Here is a 20,949-nt window from a genome sequence, read left to right as displayed (position 1 = left end):
GTCTTGTGCATGTCTCCAGAAGTCCAGCAGATGTGGAAATTTCTGGCTTGTACGGAACCAAAGATGCTGTCTGTGCAATACAGCTTAAGGAAATATTTGTATTTTAATTCTTTCAGTAACATCTCCTCAGCAAGCCAGACATCTAAGTAGTCCAGAAGCTCCTGAAGGAGGGAAAGAGTCTTTTATGTGGCTCCTGTCACCACATAAGATGAAAGTCACAAGAAAGATGTGACTGCATAGGTCCAATGACACTTCCCTGAAAAAACAGTAGTGTGTTTTCTCTGCTATCCATGCCAGGAAAGCACAGGCCTCTTTGGGGATAATACTCCTTTCCAAAGAGTCAGTGAAATCTGAAGACCATGTTTAGGTTACTCTACCGGGAATTTTTTTTTTCTATGCAAAAATACAGTAGACCACTCCAACTGGGATTGTGAGAGTGCAACAGTTTGTATCTTTCATTTCTAGAAGCTGGAAGAGTTTTATGAAACAGATACCTGACTTCACCTGACTGCAGTACACTGGACTTCGCAACAGAAGTTATATGAAGGAAGTTCATGTTTTTTACAAACCGATTTGAACTGGTATTTTCCCTGCATAATGACATCATGGTCATAATGACATCCTGGTGGTTTCCCTCAGAATTTAAAGACACTACCTGGATGCCTCCAAGGAAACCAAGGACTATTTATAGTAGGAAACATCTGCAAACCTTAGGCCTAAAGTCACCTGAAATCTGCTGGTGTAAAAGCACCCAGGTTTTTCTCAGGGTGTCCCTGGCAAGTGTCTGAGCATTCATGGTCTTGCAGTTCAGACAACTGTAATTCTGGAAGCAGCAGGATATGACACTGACCTCTATCCCTCTCCCCCCCCCAAATAAAAAAGGAATATTTTTTTGTGTGGTTTCAACCAATGCTGGCCTCTAAATTGCATTTCCCACATTTCAGCTGTGGTTGCATGTAGTGCTTTACAAGTACCTACTAAGTATAAAGCTGGGAAAGGAAAGATTTCTTAAGGAGAAACTAGACAAAGAAAAATAATGTGTAAAACAAACTTGATCTTTTCTGTATTTTCTTTATCTTAACTAACTCAAATACATGCTCATGAGGGCACAGCTGCTTCTTAATATGAATTTGCACAGTAAATTCACTTCTAGCACAGCGAGAGCCATACAGCACAGTATGGGTAACAAATAAACCATAGTAACGATCGAATTAACCTGAAAGGCCACACAGAACCATGTGCAAATTCATCATGTATTTTGACTTTGTCTAACCCACCCAAAGCCCAACCAGCTTCCAGCAGATGCCAGCGCTCTAAAAGATAACTGCCACAAATGTTTCCTTTTTCATTCCCAGCGTTTATAGTTGCCTGGGGCCCAGAGCAGGCAAAAAACACAGTCCCAAGCCAGCTGTAGTTTCTCAGCTACATTACATTATACATTATGATACATTAAGGCTGTGTAGTCCACTCTTTTATTGCTGTGAAAGACTAAAAATGGGAGATTGTTTCTGCTAGAAATAAGAATTCCCAGCTGCCAGTAGGTCTTAGCATGCACTTCCAGCCTGGAAAGAAACAAACATATAGCCACTAGTTTATGTCTAAAAATGTTTTACTCCATTTCAAAGACTATTATTGCTTCTCCTTAAGCCTGTGTAACTACATTCATGGTAACAGACGTACCAAAACCAGTCAGAGAAATACAAAAAGTAATCCTAAAAACTCCTAAAAACCTCAAATGCTTTGTATTTTTTTCTTTCATAACAGGTAGTTATCCACACAGAAGGTGATGCTGGGGTAGGGAAATATTTATCAAGGATGGCCGTTAGTGACAAGTCTGTCTTCGTAACATCATCTGTCATGACTGTTGAAATTGCCAGTCATTACCCTCTCCTGATTTGAAAACTAAAGTCATCGCTTCCCACCCATTCCCCACAGAAAATAAAAATGAGATCACCCTTTAACTCTGCTAGGAAGAGCAAATGCAAATTTTGTGAACAAGGAAACAACATTAAAAAAAAAGGATGTTATAAAGCACAAAGTTGCTTTATAGGTCAGAGCACTTTATTATGAGCCAAACCTCTACTAAGACAGAAAAACTCTGCTGAGCTACAGGAAAAAATAGCATGTATGAGTTCCATCCTGCCTCTGAGAACAGACATTGTTTCTATCATACAGCACAAAAACTTTCAAAGTTTAAAAATGTTGGTGAATATTTCTACACATTCACTTTATTAATGTTACAAGAGATATGGGAAAAAACTAAGAGGCCTTTTATACTCAATCAGTACTGATGGTCAGAGAATTCATATTTTGAAGAAAACAGCGACAGCAAAAAAATGCACATTACAAAAATGCACTGACCCTGCGTACAATCATGCTCTAAAGTCGATCACAGTTGTACGCTGGCACTGCCCACCCCGAGGAGAGATGCAGACCTCGCCACCACTCCTGACCGCCCCATGGCACTGCTCCCCACAAGCACCCTGCAGCAAGGAGTTAATGTGCGTTTTGTTTATAAAGAAAACAACTTCCTTGGCCATTACTGAAGCTCCTGGGTCTCCCTTTGCCAACTAATGCAAGCACAGGAGTTGTTACTCAACCTTGGACCTCTCCGCCAAGCACCAGGTTGCCTGGAAGAAGCACTATGGGAACAGCACAGGAGAACACACACAAGGTAGGTACATTCCTAAAACTCTCACATCCTAGTTCTGGATTATTTTAAGACCTGGGGCATGAAATTATAGACATCTTCTAAAATATTATCAGCTATTTTATTACCTAGAATATTTTTTCCTCATGTGCCTGCTAACAACTTGTGCATCAACAACATTCTTCAGAAATAGCATTCCACGTTGCAGTTTTATTATGCAGATAGCTTGTCCTTTGTTAGTCTTTAATGTATTTAATATAACTGAACATCTTTGCCTCTGTGCTAGGCAGAAGACAAAACAAGAGTTTCATTCTTCCTCCAGTTCCTTATTTGATAGATATTTATTTTCTACACTGCCACTTGTTACTGTTTTAGAAGAAATAATTTGCCTTTTCAGTCTCTCTTCATATGAGCTCTCCATGCCCTTAATCATTCTTGTCACCTTTTCCTCAGTCTCTTCATTTCTGCAGTGCTCCTTCAGCAATGGAGTGACCAGCACTCACAGAAGCCTCAAACATTGATTTATACTTAATTAACTTCTAAAGCCCTCAAACAAGCAAACACAATTATTAGTCAACAATGCCTGGAGAGCCATTGGGTTGACCAAGACCTTCAAAAAGGAGCTGAAATTTGGAACAGCTTGCTAGGCAAGCCTTCTGTATTTTTTAACTTCACACCCAAGAGGTTTCCAGTGAGGTTAATTAGGAATTGCAGTTCTTTATTTCACTCTTGTGGGTGACAGCATACGGAATTTACATGCTCATGTCCCCAATTTACTGTACTATTATTTCCCCATAGTATAGAAGGGGATGGTGTATGACATGATTTCACTATATAACATGAATTTACATTTGTAGATTATTCTTGCTCTCAAAACTACACTCAGCTCCACCACATTTCTCCTCTTATATTACATGGATAGCCAGCCACTGGTATCCTTTGCTGCAACAAAACCTCTTCCAGCAAATCACACCATTTCACTCCACAGGAGGCATTTTTCTTTTCCAGGAAGCCAGAATGAACTCCAGGAGAGAAGCTGGAAAAAGGTAAAATCCAAGTTTCTTTTCCCTGCCTGTCAGAAAAGTCACAGTATACTGAATCTTTCCCTGTCATCTTTCACTCGTTCTTCTATTAATAGTGGGAAAGATCGGTATTTCTCTGACATGTGAATACTCTTCCTGATACATTTTTGAAGATTAGGGAGATGTTCAGACCAGCAGCACTAGTAAATGGGTAGGGCTGGTTCTACTGCAGACCTCTGCAAACCATGTATCCCTGCTGTTGTGAGACAGCACAACCAAGGAAAAAGCCTTCCCACCTGAACAAAATGCATACATCTCCCAGTTAGGTAACATCTGATGAAGGGAAAGGAAATGAACATGGAACATGGTTCTGCAAAGCAGCAGCAGTCCTATGCAGAAGGAAAAAGAAGGAATCATCAAGAAGTTTGCACCTATGCTAGGAAAACTAAAAAATAAAAACTGACAAAAAAAATATATAGGATTGTAGCAGTCTGAAATACTAAAAGTTCAACAAACTATTTCCCTGATCAAAATCTGTGCCTGTTCAGAATGCAGTCATCCCAAGAAAACATCAATAAACTATCATTTGTCTTCGGCAAAAAGTCTAGAAAACTGGTCAGCAAAGCTTAGAGAAAGCCTCATGCATTTTCTCCTTTGGATAAGCCACCTACACTAAACTTTATTTTCTCCAATCCAAAAGCTATTCTCTCCCACCCCCTCCAAATTAATTTTGGTTCTTCGAAGGATTTAACTTCTAGGAGCCCCTTTTACAGTCATGGCTTGATTGTTTGGTAAGAATACAAGTGACAAAAACTGGATCTGCACACTGAAAGCTGGGAACTTGAACTAGAATACAGAGAGCTGCAGGAATGCCCCAGCTGACTTACACTGCAGTGACATACATTGGTGTTATAAGAGCTTAGAACCCGTATTAGCAAAAATCACAGTACAAAGAAGTCACGTGCATTGTCTCAGTCCTTCACCATACTTTGCTGGTGTGCATTTAATCACTCAAATTTTCTTTTACAGGTCTTTAAACTGTTAGAAGGCATTTAGATCCCTGTTGTGCATGTGAACATATGAAAAGAAAAAAAATTTGGGATAGGCGGTCCTCATCCCTGGAACTATAGCCTTGTCCCTCTTGAAAGGAATGAAATGAGGGCTCTCATCCAGTCAACACAAATCACATCCTCAACATACAATTCTGTACTCTGCACACAGACCATCCATGGGTCCCCCTGCCCTCACATGTTACGCACACAAGGATGCTTGAAATGCACGTCTCTCCTGTGCCTTTGGGAATATTGGAGCAGTTGAGCAGCCTGACCCCAGGAGAGCTCCAGTATGCTCTGCCTAAACTTCTTCTCTTATAGTTCATACCACAATAAAATGCACAAAAATATCACAGTCCATTTAGAATATTCCACTTCATGACATCCTTGTAAGAGCTGCACAACTGGGCTACAGGCAGGTTTGAAACCAACTTTTTTTCATCTGTCCCACAAAACAGACAAGTCTATACAGATTTACCAGGGTAAAACCTTAGGTGGCTGCAGTAAACCTCAACTCTTTCCCTAAGGCTGAATACAAACACAAAGTGCAGGAAGGGCAAAGATCCCTGAAGCTGAGATCTCACGGGCTTTGGGCTGGATGTGGACCTGCTCTGCCAGTGTGCTGCCAAGCACAGCATGTCTTCCAGCCTGTGAGGAGAAAGGGAAAGGAAGCGACACTGCATCCACATTCCTCTTCCCTTTCACTGCCTGCCGTGTGAGACCGGTGTGCAGGATGAGCAGATGTACCCAGTAGAAAGCAGTAGGAAGAATGCTTTTTATGTACCTTACAGACTTCAGAGAATAAACTGCAACCTGTTTCTGCTCGCAGGCAACATGGTCCCACAAGAACTGACAAACATCACCTACAACAGCTCTTTATGCACACAAAATTAACTCCTACTTTCTTCCAGGGAACATGACCCTGGTACAAGATTTGTTCTGCAAATAAAAAAGACTTCCCAGTTAAAAACTTTAAAAAATGTAGTTTGTTCTTCTACTACAGCACTCTGAAGGAATATGAAGGACTCAGCAAGCCAGACCACAGTGCTAGCTGCTGAGTGTTCAGAGAATATACAATAGAAGAATCTGAAACATGATAACAGAGCTGCTCTAAAAGGAAAAGGAAAATCCTAAAACGCAATAAAGGGCAGAAGTGTGTAGGAAAGACAGGCCTGATTATTCTCTACATTACATAAGAAAAAAAATGCCACTGAAGACAGTACAGTTATTCCAGAAAGAAATCGGGACACTTGAGATGATGTACAGCCTGGGACTGCAAATCAAATACTCTCCAGCCCATTAGGCAAGGCTGCAGTTATCTTTGGCTTCTTTATAACATACAGGCACTGGGATATAATCAATTTACCAGAGGGAGACAATCCATTGTACTTATTGAGAACCAGCCCACATTCAGCTGGCAAACAGCCTATGACACAGTAGAGATGGGTGGAAGGGGCTCTGAAGCAGAAGCGGGATGTTCAGGAGCGGAATGCTTGGGAGTGGGAGCCCCCACCTCAAAAGTCCAAGGTGGGGAGTAAGGGCAGATTAAGCAACAGTAATCCTCACCCTCTAAAACTGGGTGGCCACAGCCAAATTATTAAGCACACTGACCAGCTAATGAATATATGCCTTTTTCTTGGCCTGTGTTAACTGTGCTGAGCAACTGTTCAGGGGAAAGTTGGCCTGAAATGATGCCAGGGCCATTCAAACAATTTACTGGTTTAGTTTACCAGGTGAGACGCAGCCTGCAACCTGCAAGTCCAGAGCACCTCCAGCACACTTTCTTAGAAATGACTGTTTGGGTAAGGACTCTGAATTTCCCAGTAATTAAAAATGAGTCACTAAATTTCCCCTCCTACTATTTTTTTCTTACACCCTAAACACACAGAAATTATACTGCAAGATGCTTGGAGCATGTTTGTCCTTGTTCCACAAAACACTAAGCTCAAATCCTGTACTCTTTAGACAGGGAAAACTAAATGAAGTCAGTTAAGAGGAGAGGGCCAACATCACCTTCTCTCTGCCACTTTGCACTAATCCTACACAGATAAACAGCCAAATACTTGGAAATGATGGTTCATATTTCTGACACCTAAACCCACACAGCACCTTCTCATCCAAGCATTCCAGGAGTTGCATGCATATTCATTTTCCTTCCATACCTTCAAATAAACTTCTCTCTCCACCTATCCACCCTAATATAAAGAGTGTTTTACTCAAAAGCATTGCTGCACTGCCACTGCTGCAGCAGCCCAGGACCTGGGTTGTGAAGGTAAAACCTCTGGTCAGGGCCAGATCCTATCTCCAACACTGATTAATTTACAAAAGTTATTTTCTTGAACTTAAAACAGGACCTGCTTAGAGGAGAGCCATTCGTAACGAGCCCAATAAACCTCTCTCACACAGCCAGTACAGTTACCCAAGGCTGCCTCACTGCTGGGTCCATGGGTACTGCAGCAACGGGCAGAACAGGGGAGGAGGCAGCGGGAGAACACTGCTCCTCACAGACAGAGGTGACAAGCTCAAATACAGATTTCCTGAAGTGCCCCATTGAAATCTGTGCCATTGAGCTTCAGCTCTTCAGGTGGGCATTCCTCGTTAAGCAGTATTTTGAAGTTGACTTTAAATGTTAGGGGTATCATAGCAAATATACCCCTATCTGTTTATCTACTTACACCACAACCATCAAACAGGCATGTTTGATAGATTTCTGCAGATTTACAAATTCACACACTATTTTGAAATCCTATTTTGAACATTACTACCATTTAATTCAATTTTATGACTACCACAGGAAGCAAGGTTAGGGAATTACATAGTCCAATGCACCACAGGAATTCTGGATTGTTCTGAACACTAATCAGATTTAAAAAAATCAAACCAACAAACAAAAAACCCAACCCAACAAACAAACAAAAACCTAAATAAACCAAACCAAACCAACATTATGAAAAGTTAAATTTGTATTTGTAAACATTCTGGTTTGCCTCATTCTGCTTTGGCCATCCACTGACTTCACAGAAGTGTTTTAAGCATACGGTAAATTCTTGTCACCTTAAAATGCTCCCCACTTCTTTTTCCTTTCCCATCATTCCTATGTATACTATAGCACAGTATATTTTGTACATCGTCAAAACTGTCTCACCTTGAAGTACAGTGATTTATGTAACAACATTACACACAATGTATTTGCAGGTTCCTGAGAATTTATTTTAAGATGAAATTCTAATTAAAGATAGAGAAAATTGTTCATATAATACACAATAACCAGACTTAAATGGATGAGAACACCTCTTCTTATACACAGACCTCCCCGTGTATGCTTTATTAGAAACAATTACAGTTTGTCCTATTGCTTCACATAGTCACCCAAGATTGTATTTCTTTTTTTCTCTTTTAATAAGGATGCAGGAAAAGAAAAGATTAAAACTCCGTTGTCTTTTGTTTTCCCAGAAGAAAACACAAGTAGAGCCCTTCCTAGCATTCAGCCTTAAGGCAAAATTTTCATCTATCAAAAATGCTTACTAATTGTATTCCTTATGAAATGTTTACTAAATACTCATGTACTGAATACACCTTGTCCTCAGTGATATCTTTTTTGCTGAAGTGTAGGAGGGTCCTTGAAAATGAAGTTTTACATACATAAGAGGTAATACTTCATGGTACTGATTATCTCCAGTTTACCAGCTTTTTTTGGTCCAAATTTTGATGTTAATTGGAAAATTACTGAAAACTTGACAACAAGAACAGCAAAATTTTCCTTTTTCCATTTTTCCATTTCACTTCACAAAAAACAATTTCCTAAGGAGTTGATATACACTATTACTATAACATTAAGGTCTAATACTATAATAACAAGTTTGCTTGTGAAAGTTACTCTACAGTGTAAAAGCCATATTAGAGGTAGTGAATTATCTGTGTTTAAACACACAAAGCAGGCATGATGATTAAGTAGAGAGTATGTTTCCAGTGGATTCTTTCAGTTGCAGCCTTTTAAAATATTTGCAGCAAAATATTTATTGTAATTGTGGTAAATACTGTGCTCTTAACATCTCTAATAAAAAATAACAGCAGGATCAAGTCTATAAAAGCACAGAGAAGTTCTTGGTGGCTTTGAATCCAGAAGGATCATGTAATTAATAAGACTGTATCTGACAAAGGAATATATAATTTATATATAATGTAATACATGTGATAATGTAGAATTTAACATATAATTTACAATTATATGCCTGCCAAACCAGGTTATTTGAACAAATTTTTAAAACAGCTGATGATGCAATCCAGCTGCACTGACAGCACATGGCTCATGTAACCTGAAATACTTCAGGCAGTTTAAGAACAAACTTCATTGTAGACTGGTTGTGGCTTACTGACTTTTTAAAGGAACCTCTTTGGGTGGAGATGAAGGAAAATTAAAAAGAACATTATTGGTATAAAATATTAAAACATAGGTTTTCTGAAGCCAGTTTCAGTGCATTTTAACTTTTCCTTTTAAATTTCATTATGGGCAACATTATGCTGAGCACTATCAGTGATGCAGAAGACCATGCTCATAGGAAAGTTCTGCAGCTCAAAGTACAAAATATGTTGATGATTTAATATCTTGCACAACCTAGCGTTCCCCACATGGGGGTCAAATGCCAGGGTTCAGTTGGACTCACAAATACATCACCCTGAATCAAACAGAGCACCCCTAAATAGTAGCAGTCAGTAACACACACTCATTACATTAATAAATTGCTCACTAATGGGAGCAGTGACAAGTAAGATGTGCACCTAGTGGCCCTGTTTGCAGACCGCCCCCTGATGTCTGCATACCCGCTTCTCTCTGGGTTATGTTCTAAGGGTTTCAAAGTGCGTGAAGAAAATCTGCTCAGTGTTGTGAAATAAATCAGAGAGTGGCTGCTGAAAATTCCTAGAACGCTTCTGCCCTAATCTGCTGGACCAGAGAGGGGGCTTGCAGAATGCTAAACCTGCTTTTCAAAGAAGATCAAAGCAATATGAGCAACAATTAAAAACATGGGTGCAGGTGCACGCATGCACAGGGGCAATGCGGAGGCAGCAGGAACCTCTTTTCAGTCATCCCTGAGTGGCTAACACTGACTTATCTAATCATTACACGTGTGATTTGAAAGGGCGGGAGACGTGTTTGTAAGGTACACAAAAATTGTCTGCCTTGATGTATAAAATGTGTTTTATGAACGTACAATGTTTTATAAGATACACTGTTTCCATGAATTTTGAAAAGCTCCTTAGCTGCTAATTAAACCATCCTATAATTTTGTTGTTTAGTGATTCAAAGATCAATGAAGTTGCAATTGTGCATCTGCTCTTCTTAGTGGTACTGAGTCTTTCCACAGAGTTTAGTCTCCCAGAGCTCACTTTAACATGCTGAAGGCCAGCTGCTTGCCTTACCGAGCACCTGAAGAGCCAGATACCTCTTCAAGCAGTATTGGGACATTTGACAGCTCATCAAGGCCACTGCAGAGATTTTATTTGCCTGCTTGCAAGTTTTAAATGGTATTTGCTGTCCTGCCTAAGTTTGGTCACTTCTACATGCACTTACACAAGAAATACTCATGTTAGTAGGTAGGCATGCTCACACAAGGACTGCTCATACTAGCAGGGGAGTGCCCAAGGGAGGGTGACATTGCATGACAGTCGCTACACCTCTGGTGCAGGGGGAAACTTAGTAGCCAACCTGCTATTTCCCTGACTATACTGTGCATCTGTTTTCCCCTTCTCAAGCTGGTATTTCACTGCACAGATGAGAAGGGGGGAAGGGGAAGATGGGGAGGAAAAGAGGGAAAAAAGAAAAAAGAAAAGCAGCTGTGGGAAAAAAACTCTTCAAAGTTCACAGCGTGACTAAGGAAGGAGTGAAACCCTGAATGAACTCTCTTGGCTGAACTGGGTTAGGATGAAAAATGCTTCTGCTAAATGTTGAAAATTTAGGTCAGTCTTGTTTATGTGAAGATACAAACCACTGACATTTTGAGAAGCATGTGAATCAACGTAATATTTCAGCGTTCCCTCTGAATCACACTGGGCCACCAGGCCCTTTCATACCCACCAATTTCTCCCCCTTCAAATAAGAAAAAAAATAAATCTGAATTGTCACTTAAGCTGTAAGCAGCAACGTATTTGAGTATTGCGCTTTAAAGTCTAGTGGCAGCAGCTGCTGAAATGTTTCATATTTTTAAAATACACTGAGTTAACCGAGTACATACTTGGGAAACATTTAGCAGAAGGGAACAAAGTAGGTACAATTTTGAAAGCTATCTGCTTTTTTCTTCTCCCATATTAATATGGGTTACATTATTCCCCCATGAGTACCAGAGAAGATGTGGAAAAAGATAATTGATGCTTTTCTGAGACCTAATTGATGTTATCCAAAACATGCATCATACCAGATATCCATTACATTTAACACAGCTCAACATAAGGCGATTTTGACGATGCGAATAGGGCTCAATCCTACTTCTCTTCAAATCCACATGAATAGTTTATTATACACAGAATGAGCCTCAGTGATTCATTTTGATAAAATGCTACTTAGCAGCATCAAAACTGCCTGAGTATTTTGTCTGCCTATACTGGGGCCTCCTACTGCTGCCATTGAAACAAATGGCAAAATTCCCATTTATTTCCACGGGAGGAGAGCCAAGCCCTTAGAAACCTTTGTAGTTAAGGAAAAACATTTTTCCTCCCACTCATGACTACAGTTACCCTGAAAAACCAATGGAAATGGTTAAAAAGTCAGGTGGTCAGGACTGGGCCCAAAGGTCAGGAACAAAGAATATTAATACAGTCATGCTATTGAAATACTGAGCAGCATCCTCAAAGCATTGTTGTTGTTTTAAACAGAAAATGCCACTCTCAGATCTAACCAAGAAGATTTTAAAATATATATAAATCTGGGAAGAAGATATGAAGCACACATTTCATTTAGTGTCTGGATTATGGATTCTTATTAAACAAACCAGAGCTCATTATAAAATCAATATCAACCACTATACTCCCAGGAGAAATGGCAAAAAAGGTCACTCCAAGAAATTCAAACAATTTTCCTGCTGGAAGGGCACGATTTTAATTACAGATACTATTAATTAGAGCTGTCAGTAGGAAGATTGTCCTGTTAATTATCACAAATTCAGTTTCAAGTGTGATTTTGGAACCTGGAGGGCTTTTTTTTTTTTTTTTTTAAATTATGAATTCTTGTACTCACATTTAACAGAAGAAAAAGACTACCTATCCCTTCTGCGGTTTAAATAAGCCAACAGCAAGTTCCATATTGAAATCAAACAAAAATATTTATGGCCACAGCCTCTTTGGCCAACAAAACTGATCTGACAAACTGCTGGTTTGTTCACACTTTATCCTGCAGGACACTCCTTTTTTTTTTTTTTTTCCAATGGAAATGCTCTCTCTCTCTTGCTCTGTAAGTCAGTAAATTTAAAGACGTGAAGTAATTTAAAGATTTGGGTTTGGTTTTTTTTTAAAGTAAACATTCCATTTAAACTGAAAACCAAAGCTATTCACAAAGATACTACATGTGACAGAAACATTCATGTTTATCATTATGTACTAAAATCTCCCTTGACTCAGCCTGTGGAGATGTACTTAATACATCACCTCTTTAACGTGCAAGAGGTACAGACAGACCCAAACTTCACAAGGAAATACGAGTTTATTCCGGTATGACTCCCAGCTGCCAATTTGAAGCTACCTCAGCTCCAGAATACAGCAAGGCCACAATGTCTGATGCTAAGCAGAACAAGAAGGTAAAATAAAGCTTGACAGTAGAGTGCCATTAGCAGGACCCTACAAGTGCACAGCACACACGGATACTAGAGCAACAACGTTTACACATTCTTGAATTCTTTTTCCTGGTCACACTCCAAGTATTTTGGGATACCAGACCAGGGTTCTGTGGTTTAAGACCGTAACACATGCATTACCACACCAGTAATACACCAAGAAATAAGTGCCATGATCTAAAACAAACTTTGGGAAGATGCAGAGTGTCTCTCCACCCAATACTTTTGAAAGTGAAAGAGAAAGCCTGAGGTTTCTGATTTATTTCAGGAAATCTGAGAGCAGTGCTCCCATATTACTGGGTACACATCTGCTACCATTGTTCTCCCAGAACCAGTCCTGGTTTACCTCCCCATCTATCAGCATTAGATTTCATTTATCTGAATAATGGCAGAAGGTGGCAACAGATCGGGTCAAAGGCTCTTTTCATATCAGACCCTGAAGAACTCGATTACTCAAAAAGAGAGACATCTTCAGATAACGGTGCAATCCATTCCTCATAAATGTTAAAGATTTTTTGTTATTACCAGTGGCAGGGGTAGCAGATTACGGATATTAATGTTATTTTTTTCAGAGAATTTCAATGGCGAGGGCTTTTTTTTTTTAATGCTTCTAATTAGGCACGAATTTACAGCAACTCCCAAAATAGCCAAGATTAATATCCAGCAGTAAAAAGCTGCTACAGTGAATCCGCGGGAATACGACTGGCGCGGGGCGGGGGAAGCAACACAGGGAACAAACCCACTCCCTCGGTTCCCAGTGGAAAAGGGTCCCCTCGGGCTCTGCCGGGAGTCCTGGGGGCGCAGGGCCGGAGGAGGGGGAGGAAGAGAAGGAGGAAGAGAAGACCTCGGTCCTTACCTGATAAGCAGCGGTAGCGTCGGAGCCGGCGTCACCCCCAAGGGCCGAGAGCTTCTCCTTCAGGCGGCGGTGGGCGCGGTGCCGGAGGCAGTAAGCGACCCCCGAGGCCGCCAGGACCCCGGCGATGCAAGCGAGGGAGAGGAGGGTGAGGAGAAGGAATTTGGCGGACTCTGCCTCTTCCCTGTGCTGCGGGAGCGGCGGGACGTTGTTTTTCTGCAGGGGAGGAGAGAGAGGCAGCGCCTGAGTTGCGCGGTCGCGGAGAAGCGCGGAGCCCCCTTCGGGGGGAAGCACCGGGCAGCGCTAACTTTGAGCCAGGGATGGAAGCAAACGGAGGGGCAGGGACAGCAGTGCGGACATGCCCCCCTCCATCCCATCCCCTCTCCGCCCCGCGGCGTGCATTTAACTACCGAAAGGCGGAGGCGGGCGCGCTGGCTGCGCGCAAGCACAGCGGCGCGCCCCGCAGCTCCGTATCCAGGGCCAGGAGCTGCCAGGGAAAATCCCTTTTATTTTTTTCTTTTGAGTGAAAAATAAAACACGGAACGAAGAGAGAAAAAAGAAAGTAGGTGGCGGTCTTTCCTTTTGTCTGGTGTAGAAGGAAAAGGATTTAAAAAAAAAGCCCGATAGTTCCAAACTCCTCCAGATTGCTATTTTTTTTTTTTTTCGGCAATAGGAGAGAATCTTTCTTGTGCATTTCACTCGTCTCCATGTGCTAAAAAGTTGTACAATAATTTCCCCTCATTAGCTTCATTATAAGCTATATTAGCAACAATTAAAAACGCAACATGAAAATGAAAAGACCAGGCGCGCAAATTGCAGCAAGACTCATTTGGCCTGCATTCCCCCTTTCACAATTACCAGGGAAATGAATTGAAAAGCACGCCCCTGCCTCAGTCCTGGTTGCTACAAGATGAGAACAATTAGCAAACTCCTTTCCACCACCTAATTTCGCGTGGTAACAAAATGGATTTTTCCCCATGAATGCCTAGCCGGCCTATTCATTATCTCTCCTCTATTAGTAATTTTCTGCTCCGTATTCAGCTAGCCAGCTCTTAATTTCCTCCTGTCTTGCAGTGTACACAGTGGCTCTTATGTCAGGCCCGGTCCATTTTTATCTTGTAATCATAAAGGCCACCAAAGCAATTATCGCTGGTCTTGACTGTAAAAGCTTGTCATTAATTAGCCTCCTTGCCTTCAGTGCTGCGGATTAGCCGGGGCTGAGGCTGAGTTAATGGAAATGCAGGTTCAGGAAGGCTCTCGGATTTTCTTGCCTGGATGCGCCCGGCAGAGGAGGAGGATTGCCGGGTTTGTAAACCCCGGGCGGCGGGGGGGCGGGTGCGGAACTCGCCGAGGCCGGGCATGGGCCGCCCGCCTCCGCGCCCGCGCAGCCACCACTGGACCCGCCGCCTCTCTCCTTCCTCCCTCCCCTAAACCGCGGCCGGCCCCTCCTCCAAATCCCAACAGCCACCAGGAGAACGGGGCTGCCCCCACCCCAGCTCCTCCGCCCAGCCCCGGGGGGCTTCGGGGCCGCCTCCCCGCATCCTCCCCATTACTCTTCACGGCCCCAGCCAAGTACCTGCCCCAGTCGCACCGGGCAGCGGTCCCAGCCCGCACCGGGCGGGGGGAAAGGGACTGGGGAGGTGGCAGCACCGACGGCCGCCGCCGCCCGCTCGCAGCTCCCGCCGCCTCGACCCTGGGGGCCCGGGGGGTAAAGGGCTGCTGCGCTCTGCCATTAGCATCTTCGTGAAAGGCCGCTGGCCCCGTGGGGCCAGAGGTCGCAATCTGCATCTAAAAAGGCAGCTCCATCCAAAGTGCCGGCGCCCCCTCCCCAAGCGCTGCGCCCCGGGACGTTAATCCGCTTCGCCGCGGTGTTTGGCCTCCCATCACAGAGGCAGGGACAAGTCCCCGTTCCCCCTCCCCGGGACCCCCGGACCCCCCGCGGGCCGGCCCTGCTCTCCGGGCGGCCCGAGCCGTCCCCCACTGCCTCCTTCTCCCGCCTTTGCCCCGGGGGCGCCCAGGCGCACCGCTGCCCGCAAGGAAGAGTCTGGCGGGAGCAGTTTCGGGCGCTGCTCCTGAATCTCTCGATTCTCTGTTTTCGCAACCACGGTTTTAAACGATTTTCCTTTTCCCGTTGCCGTGTGAAAGAGCCGCACAAGCACCCGGGGAACGGGCTATGCGAGGGAAACAATGAAAATGATGGGAGCGAAGTGCTGTCAAATGCCCCGAGTAAACACGGGGGAGAGAAAAGAGAGCGCTGGCCTTTCTCCCCCCTTTAGTTACAGAGGTTTTGATGTTGCTTCCAACTTTGCCCCACAGTTTTCCCCACACAGCCGGGGTACCGGCCGCGGAGCTGGCTGCCCTTAACAAAAGATGCTTTTGCCGAGATACCCCGCCCGTCCCCAGCGCTGCACCCGGTAACGTGAAACGCGGGAAAGAGTTAGGAACCTTCCGTGGGGTATTTGGCATTGCTTACACCTCGGTAAGCGTCTTCCGTGGGGAGCGTGTAGCTGTGTCCCCAGTGATGGGCTCCAGGCCGTCGAGGGCTCGCAAAATCCCCGCACGTGTGGGATGACCAGCATCAACGCCTGCCCGACCCTCCGTGCCCTGGGAGGTGATGGCGACCCCGCAGAGGGAGAGAAGGGGTGAAGGGCCACCGCCGCAGCCTGTGCGGCCGCCCGCGCTACCCGCCCCGTCGGAGCGGCTGATAGGGAAGGGTGAGGGGCTCTGCCGCGGGGCCGCCGGCCTTTATCCCCGCTCCTTCCACTCCCCGCACTCCCCGCTTCTCGGGGAAGCACCTCCGGAGCCGCAGCCGTCGGGGCCCGGAGAGAAACGCTCTCCCCTCCCTGCCTTCGGGCGGAATTAGTACTTAGGGGCACGCCGGCTAGCCCCCTCGCCCACACACCCCACCCCCCACCACCCTCCCGGCTCCCGGCAAATACGCTGGCACTGGTGTCTGCGGGTAAGCCTCTGACTAAAGCCGACGGCGAAGCCCCGCCACCCGGCTCCGGGCTCTCACCGGCGGCGATCCCGGGCTCCGGGCTGGAGATCCTCGGCGCCGCGGAGGGCAGCGGGGCACACCCCCCCTCCAGACGCGCCCCATCAGGAAACAGCCCCCACTGCCCCCAACTCAGCTGGAGAAACCCACTGCCCTTTTATCCTGCCGGATATCTGACCAAACACCGAATTAGGAAACGTGTAAAAATTAATGCGACGAGTTAGTCACCAGCCCCCTGCTTCTTGCCCCCTTCCCTTCCCCAGCCAGGAGCACAGGTTTCCCCACCTCAACTAAACCCCTGATTCTTCTCTGCAGTAAGGCCCCAGCCTGAAACGGATCCCAGGGTTAATTAGAGGCGTCCTGTCAGACTTGACTTCAAATTGAAAGAAAAATGTTTAAATATTTATGAATTTGACATTTACAGTCGGATGTCTTTTAAAGCAGAGCACCTCTCCTTGTGCTGGCTGGGGCTGCCATGGTGCCTTTTCCTGGGGTGGAAGGGGAACAATAGCTATTGCATAACAAGAAAAACAAATCACCTTCCCCCTCCTCAACCCCAAGGCTTAACAAATAAATAGACCACATAAACTACACATAATTAAATATTAAACTCAGCTACATGTAACTATGCATTTTTAAAACTTTATGTAGTAGAATATATTGACACTTCTCTGAATGATTGTCTCATTGGAAAATTGTGTAGTATCAGAGTCCCAGTGAAGGAAAACAACGAATTCCTAAATTATGGCTTAGGAAGTGACTCTAACAGAGGATTTGGAGATGTTCAGCCAGTCTTTACTTGCTTTGAAATAGCCTGGTCTGAGCTTAAATGCTAGGAGGCAAAGATTTACCCTGTCTCAGAACAGCATTACACCTACTACTTACACTCAACAGTGTTTGTCTTGAAGTACGCCACTTCTATGGAGGTTTGTGGTTGGGGGTTGTTCCGGTTTTTGTTTTGGTTTTTTGTTTGTGGGGTTTTTTAAGAAGGAAGAAAAAATGCTTAAGGTCTGATCTCGTGCAGGCTTTCCCAGTCCCTCGACAGAACACATTCTATATACACCCAAAAGTGAGTCAGTAACTAGAGCAGCCATAACACTGGAGTCACAAATCACTGTTCTAATCAAAGACAGCGTCCCGCTCCACGGTGTCATCCCATGATGCAGCAGAACAGCCGACATTTCAAACAAATCCCAGGCAAATGTCAGTAAATATTTAATGTACGCTTTCATGTAAATAAGTTCTCACACCTATGTGGCAAGTGTGGGAGAAAGTCTTTGTAAGAGCAGAGAGGAGCTCCCCATGCAGTGATGCGAAAGCTCACCTTCCAGATGCCTCAGCAGAATTACACTTCATTATTTCCTTTAGGACATGGGGCCTGATTCTGGTCCTTGCTGAAGCAAAACTCTAACTGAAGTTGAGGTTTTGTTTTGCTTCATAAATTTAAAAAGGTATTTCTGATTTACAACCCACTTTGACTGTTACTTCACCTGACCTCGCTTCTAGCTTACAAAGGAAAAATCACTGCAATTCATTTTTAAACAACTTGACATTTTAATTTTTGGCAATTTTTTGTACTTTTGTGATTTTTAAATTTATATTACACAGTCTTGTTTCTGAGCGATAATAAAAAAATGCAAATTTCTTAGTAAACACTGGCAAAAAGAGGAACTTCTGAATATGATTTGTTTCAAAATATTAGAATGGTAAAAAACTCAAGAGGTGCTATTTTTAATTTGAAATTCACTATAGAATCTAATAAATGAGAGAAGTGAGGCGGAAATAATCATGTATTAATTCTGTGCATTACAAAATCTTTTCAGAAGCTATTATCAGAGCAAGAGGCATTGTGGTTTGGATTCAGGGTGGGAGAAATCCTTTGTGCAACTGAAAGCTATTGTTCCTCTGTGCAGATGAAATTGTACTTGCAAATCTGCCATTCAAGGAAGGGAAAAAAGTACCTAGGCAGAAGAAAAGAATTCTACAAGAAAATAATTATTCTTAAAAATAAACTTCACTAAAATAAGTTTTAGTTCATTGGGTTTTTTGATTTTATTTTTTTTTTTTTTAGAGGATCCTTTGCTGTGTCACAGCCACTGACATTAAAACAAGCCAGAAAGGATATATGCATTATTTCCTTAATACAGAAAGCATGGAGAAAGGGATGTGTGTGGGTGTGTATGGATATATATATGGTATGTATTTTTATATATACACACACATCAGTGTGTGTCTGCTTCCTTAAATAAATCTAAACTTAAGATCACTTCTAGTAATTTTCCTCTATAAGGTTACCTCAGAGATAGGTTGAGATACATTAGGTTGGTTAAGTTTTGATAGGTTACTAGGAAACCAAACACTTTACATCAGGAGGAGCCTGGCTACCCTAACCTGCCCCCAGGAAACATACAGATATGACTTTTTCCCCTTAGCAAAATAAGAAAGCAAACAGAAGGGAAAGCAGCGTCTCCCTTGGTTTTGGTTCCTGCTTCTCCTTCCCTGCTTTGCGCTCCAGGTCAGGTTAGGCTGGGGCAGCAGGGCCTGGGGATGTTCACCTTCTGTGCATAGAATGTTCCTTGCGTTCGGCACAGCACTCCTGAACTGTGCAGTCTGGGCTACTTGTTAGTGGTTTAAGGTACCATCTTTAGAGTTAGTAAGAGATTTCTGGGGCTGCTATCCCCTGCCTCCCTCTTCAGCCCTCTCTGAAAACTCACTTGATGCCAGGATCACTTTCAGCAGACATCAGTTCATAACCTGAAATGAGGTCAATTTAACGCTTTTACTCAGGAGGATGAAACTGGATGGGAAGATACTTTTTGCTTCTTTTAGGGGTCGGAAAGATTAGACAAATTGATAAACACAAAAGGCAGATGGATTTCTGGGAGCTGCAGCTTATTTAAATCACTGAGAAAGGTCACTGCAAGAGCCACAGATCTATTCATCTGTAGGGGTACAATGATCTTTCCACAACCTTCAACACCACAAAGCACTCTGGAGCGTCTCTATACCTTTTAGTAGGATTAATACTGTGAACAATGACTGAATACAATCAAGAATTCAGCGAGTTCAAAGATCCCTTGATCAATGGTAGATATTTTTTTCTGGCTTCCTAAAGGCAAACAGAACTGAAGTTTGTGGTTAGAGTTACAAGAAATTGTAGCTATTATCCTGAATCCCACTACAAGGTGATGCTGAAAGTCCAAGATGTCCAAGAATCTCAGAGAAGTTTATGGTGCAGAAAGAATAAGGTTGGAAAGAGGAAATTTAAAGAGCTTCAAGATTATCCTTAGGATCTGGGTATTCTTTTAAGTCAGTTTTTAGTTAAAGACTACAGAACAAAAGCCTACAGCATCACTGAGATGCTGTAGGGATAACACACAACTCAGGAAACTGGACAGCTGCATCCACATGCCTGTGGAGGAGGTAGGTGAGTTGGAGATGGAGGAGCATAGCCTGTCCTGCCCAAAGCCGAACAGGAAGCCTCTGGGGTGGCAGCAAGAAGAGGAGGGCATGGAGGCACCACCACAGTGAAGAAACTTCTATTCCCATCTCTAAGGACTCAGAAGCAACCAGAGGAAAGCAGAATGGGAGCACCAGGAAGTGGGTTTCCTCCTCTGCCGAGACTTTATGAGCCAGAGTGAAACAGATAAATAGAGGGACTCAGCTTGTCCAAGTCACAAAGTGTCGGAGCCTGAGCCAAGAGGACGGTCAGCGATAGCCAAGCTCAATCGAGTATCTTCAGCAAGCAAGAGAAATACAAGCCGTAGTGCCAGCGCTGATCTAATGCTGATGCTGAAGGCACATAATTTAGGGATTAGATAAAGCGCCCTTAGAGTCGAGTGCCAGCAAGCCGGCCTCCTCTCTGTACCGCGCTTGCGGAGCTGCAGACCCTGCTAGAGGGCTCTGTCCGGGTCCGCTGCTCCGAAGCCTCCCCGGCCCGGGGATGGGGCTCCGGCGGCAGCCATCGTGCCCCCGCCTTGGGAAGGGGGGGGGGGGGCTGTCCCCGGGGCCCGGATCTGGCAGCAGGACGAGGAGAGAGAGAAGGGCCCCTCCCGTCCGCTCGTCTCCTGTCAGACGGACCCGAGTCCGGCTCGGCACCGCTCAGGGAAACGCGGGGCACCGCTTGGCCGGGGGCTCCCGATGCTTTCGGAGGCGCGGCCGCCGGGCGGGGAGGGGGCGAAGCGCCTCTCCGTATCTCTCTCCCTTGCGCACCTCTCGCCGCCCGCGCTGCTTCGCGGAGACCCGGACCAGTCTGGACCGATGGGGAAGGCTGGGGGGGGAATGCGGCAGCAGCGGGTGCTCCCCTTCCCGCCTCCCCCATCCAGCTCCTCTCTCCATCGCCGCGCACACAGCCCCAGCCTGGCCGCCCCGAAGGACGGTGCTCCCCCTCCCCGTCCTCCGCCGCATTTACCTGCTGCCATGGCGCCGCAGTCGGCGAGCGGGACGGGCTCCTCCCCGGGAGGGCTCAGCGCACCTCGGTGGGCTCTAGCAATCCTCCTCCGGTGCCAAAACTTCCCCCTCTCCCCCCCATCCCCTCCTCAGTGGAGACAAAGACGG

At 44.5% G+C, this 20,949-nt stretch overlaps 1 protein-coding gene across 3 annotated transcripts in view; it reads right to left on the bottom strand.

Annotated features, from left to right (window-relative positions):
• PTPRN2 (protein tyrosine phosphatase receptor type N2) overlaps window positions 1-20,949 on the bottom strand; it is a 655,166-nt gene that overhangs the window by 95,387 nt on the left and 538,830 nt on the right. For 2 of the 3 annotated variants that reach the window (XM_057416426.1, XM_057416428.1), the window contains one exon: window positions 13,401-13,613. The exons of the other annotated variant lie outside the window; for it this stretch is intronic. In XM_057416426.1, coding sequence (XP_057272409.1) covers window positions 13,401-13,613 — 213 coding nt within the window. The remainder of the gene's footprint in view (window positions 1-13,400; window positions 13,614-20,949) is intronic. 3 annotated transcript variants of the gene reach the window in all.

This window comes from Pezoporus wallicus, unplaced genomic scaffold, assembly GCF_028554395.1.
Source record: "Pezoporus wallicus isolate ANWC-B61680 ecotype Strahan unplaced genomic scaffold, APGP_CSIRO_Pwel_v1 contig_3847, whole genome shotgun sequence".
Taxonomy (NCBI): domain Eukaryota; kingdom Metazoa; phylum Chordata; class Aves; order Psittaciformes; family Psittacidae; genus Pezoporus; species Pezoporus wallicus.
This window is presented reverse-complemented; position numbering and strand designations above follow the sequence as displayed.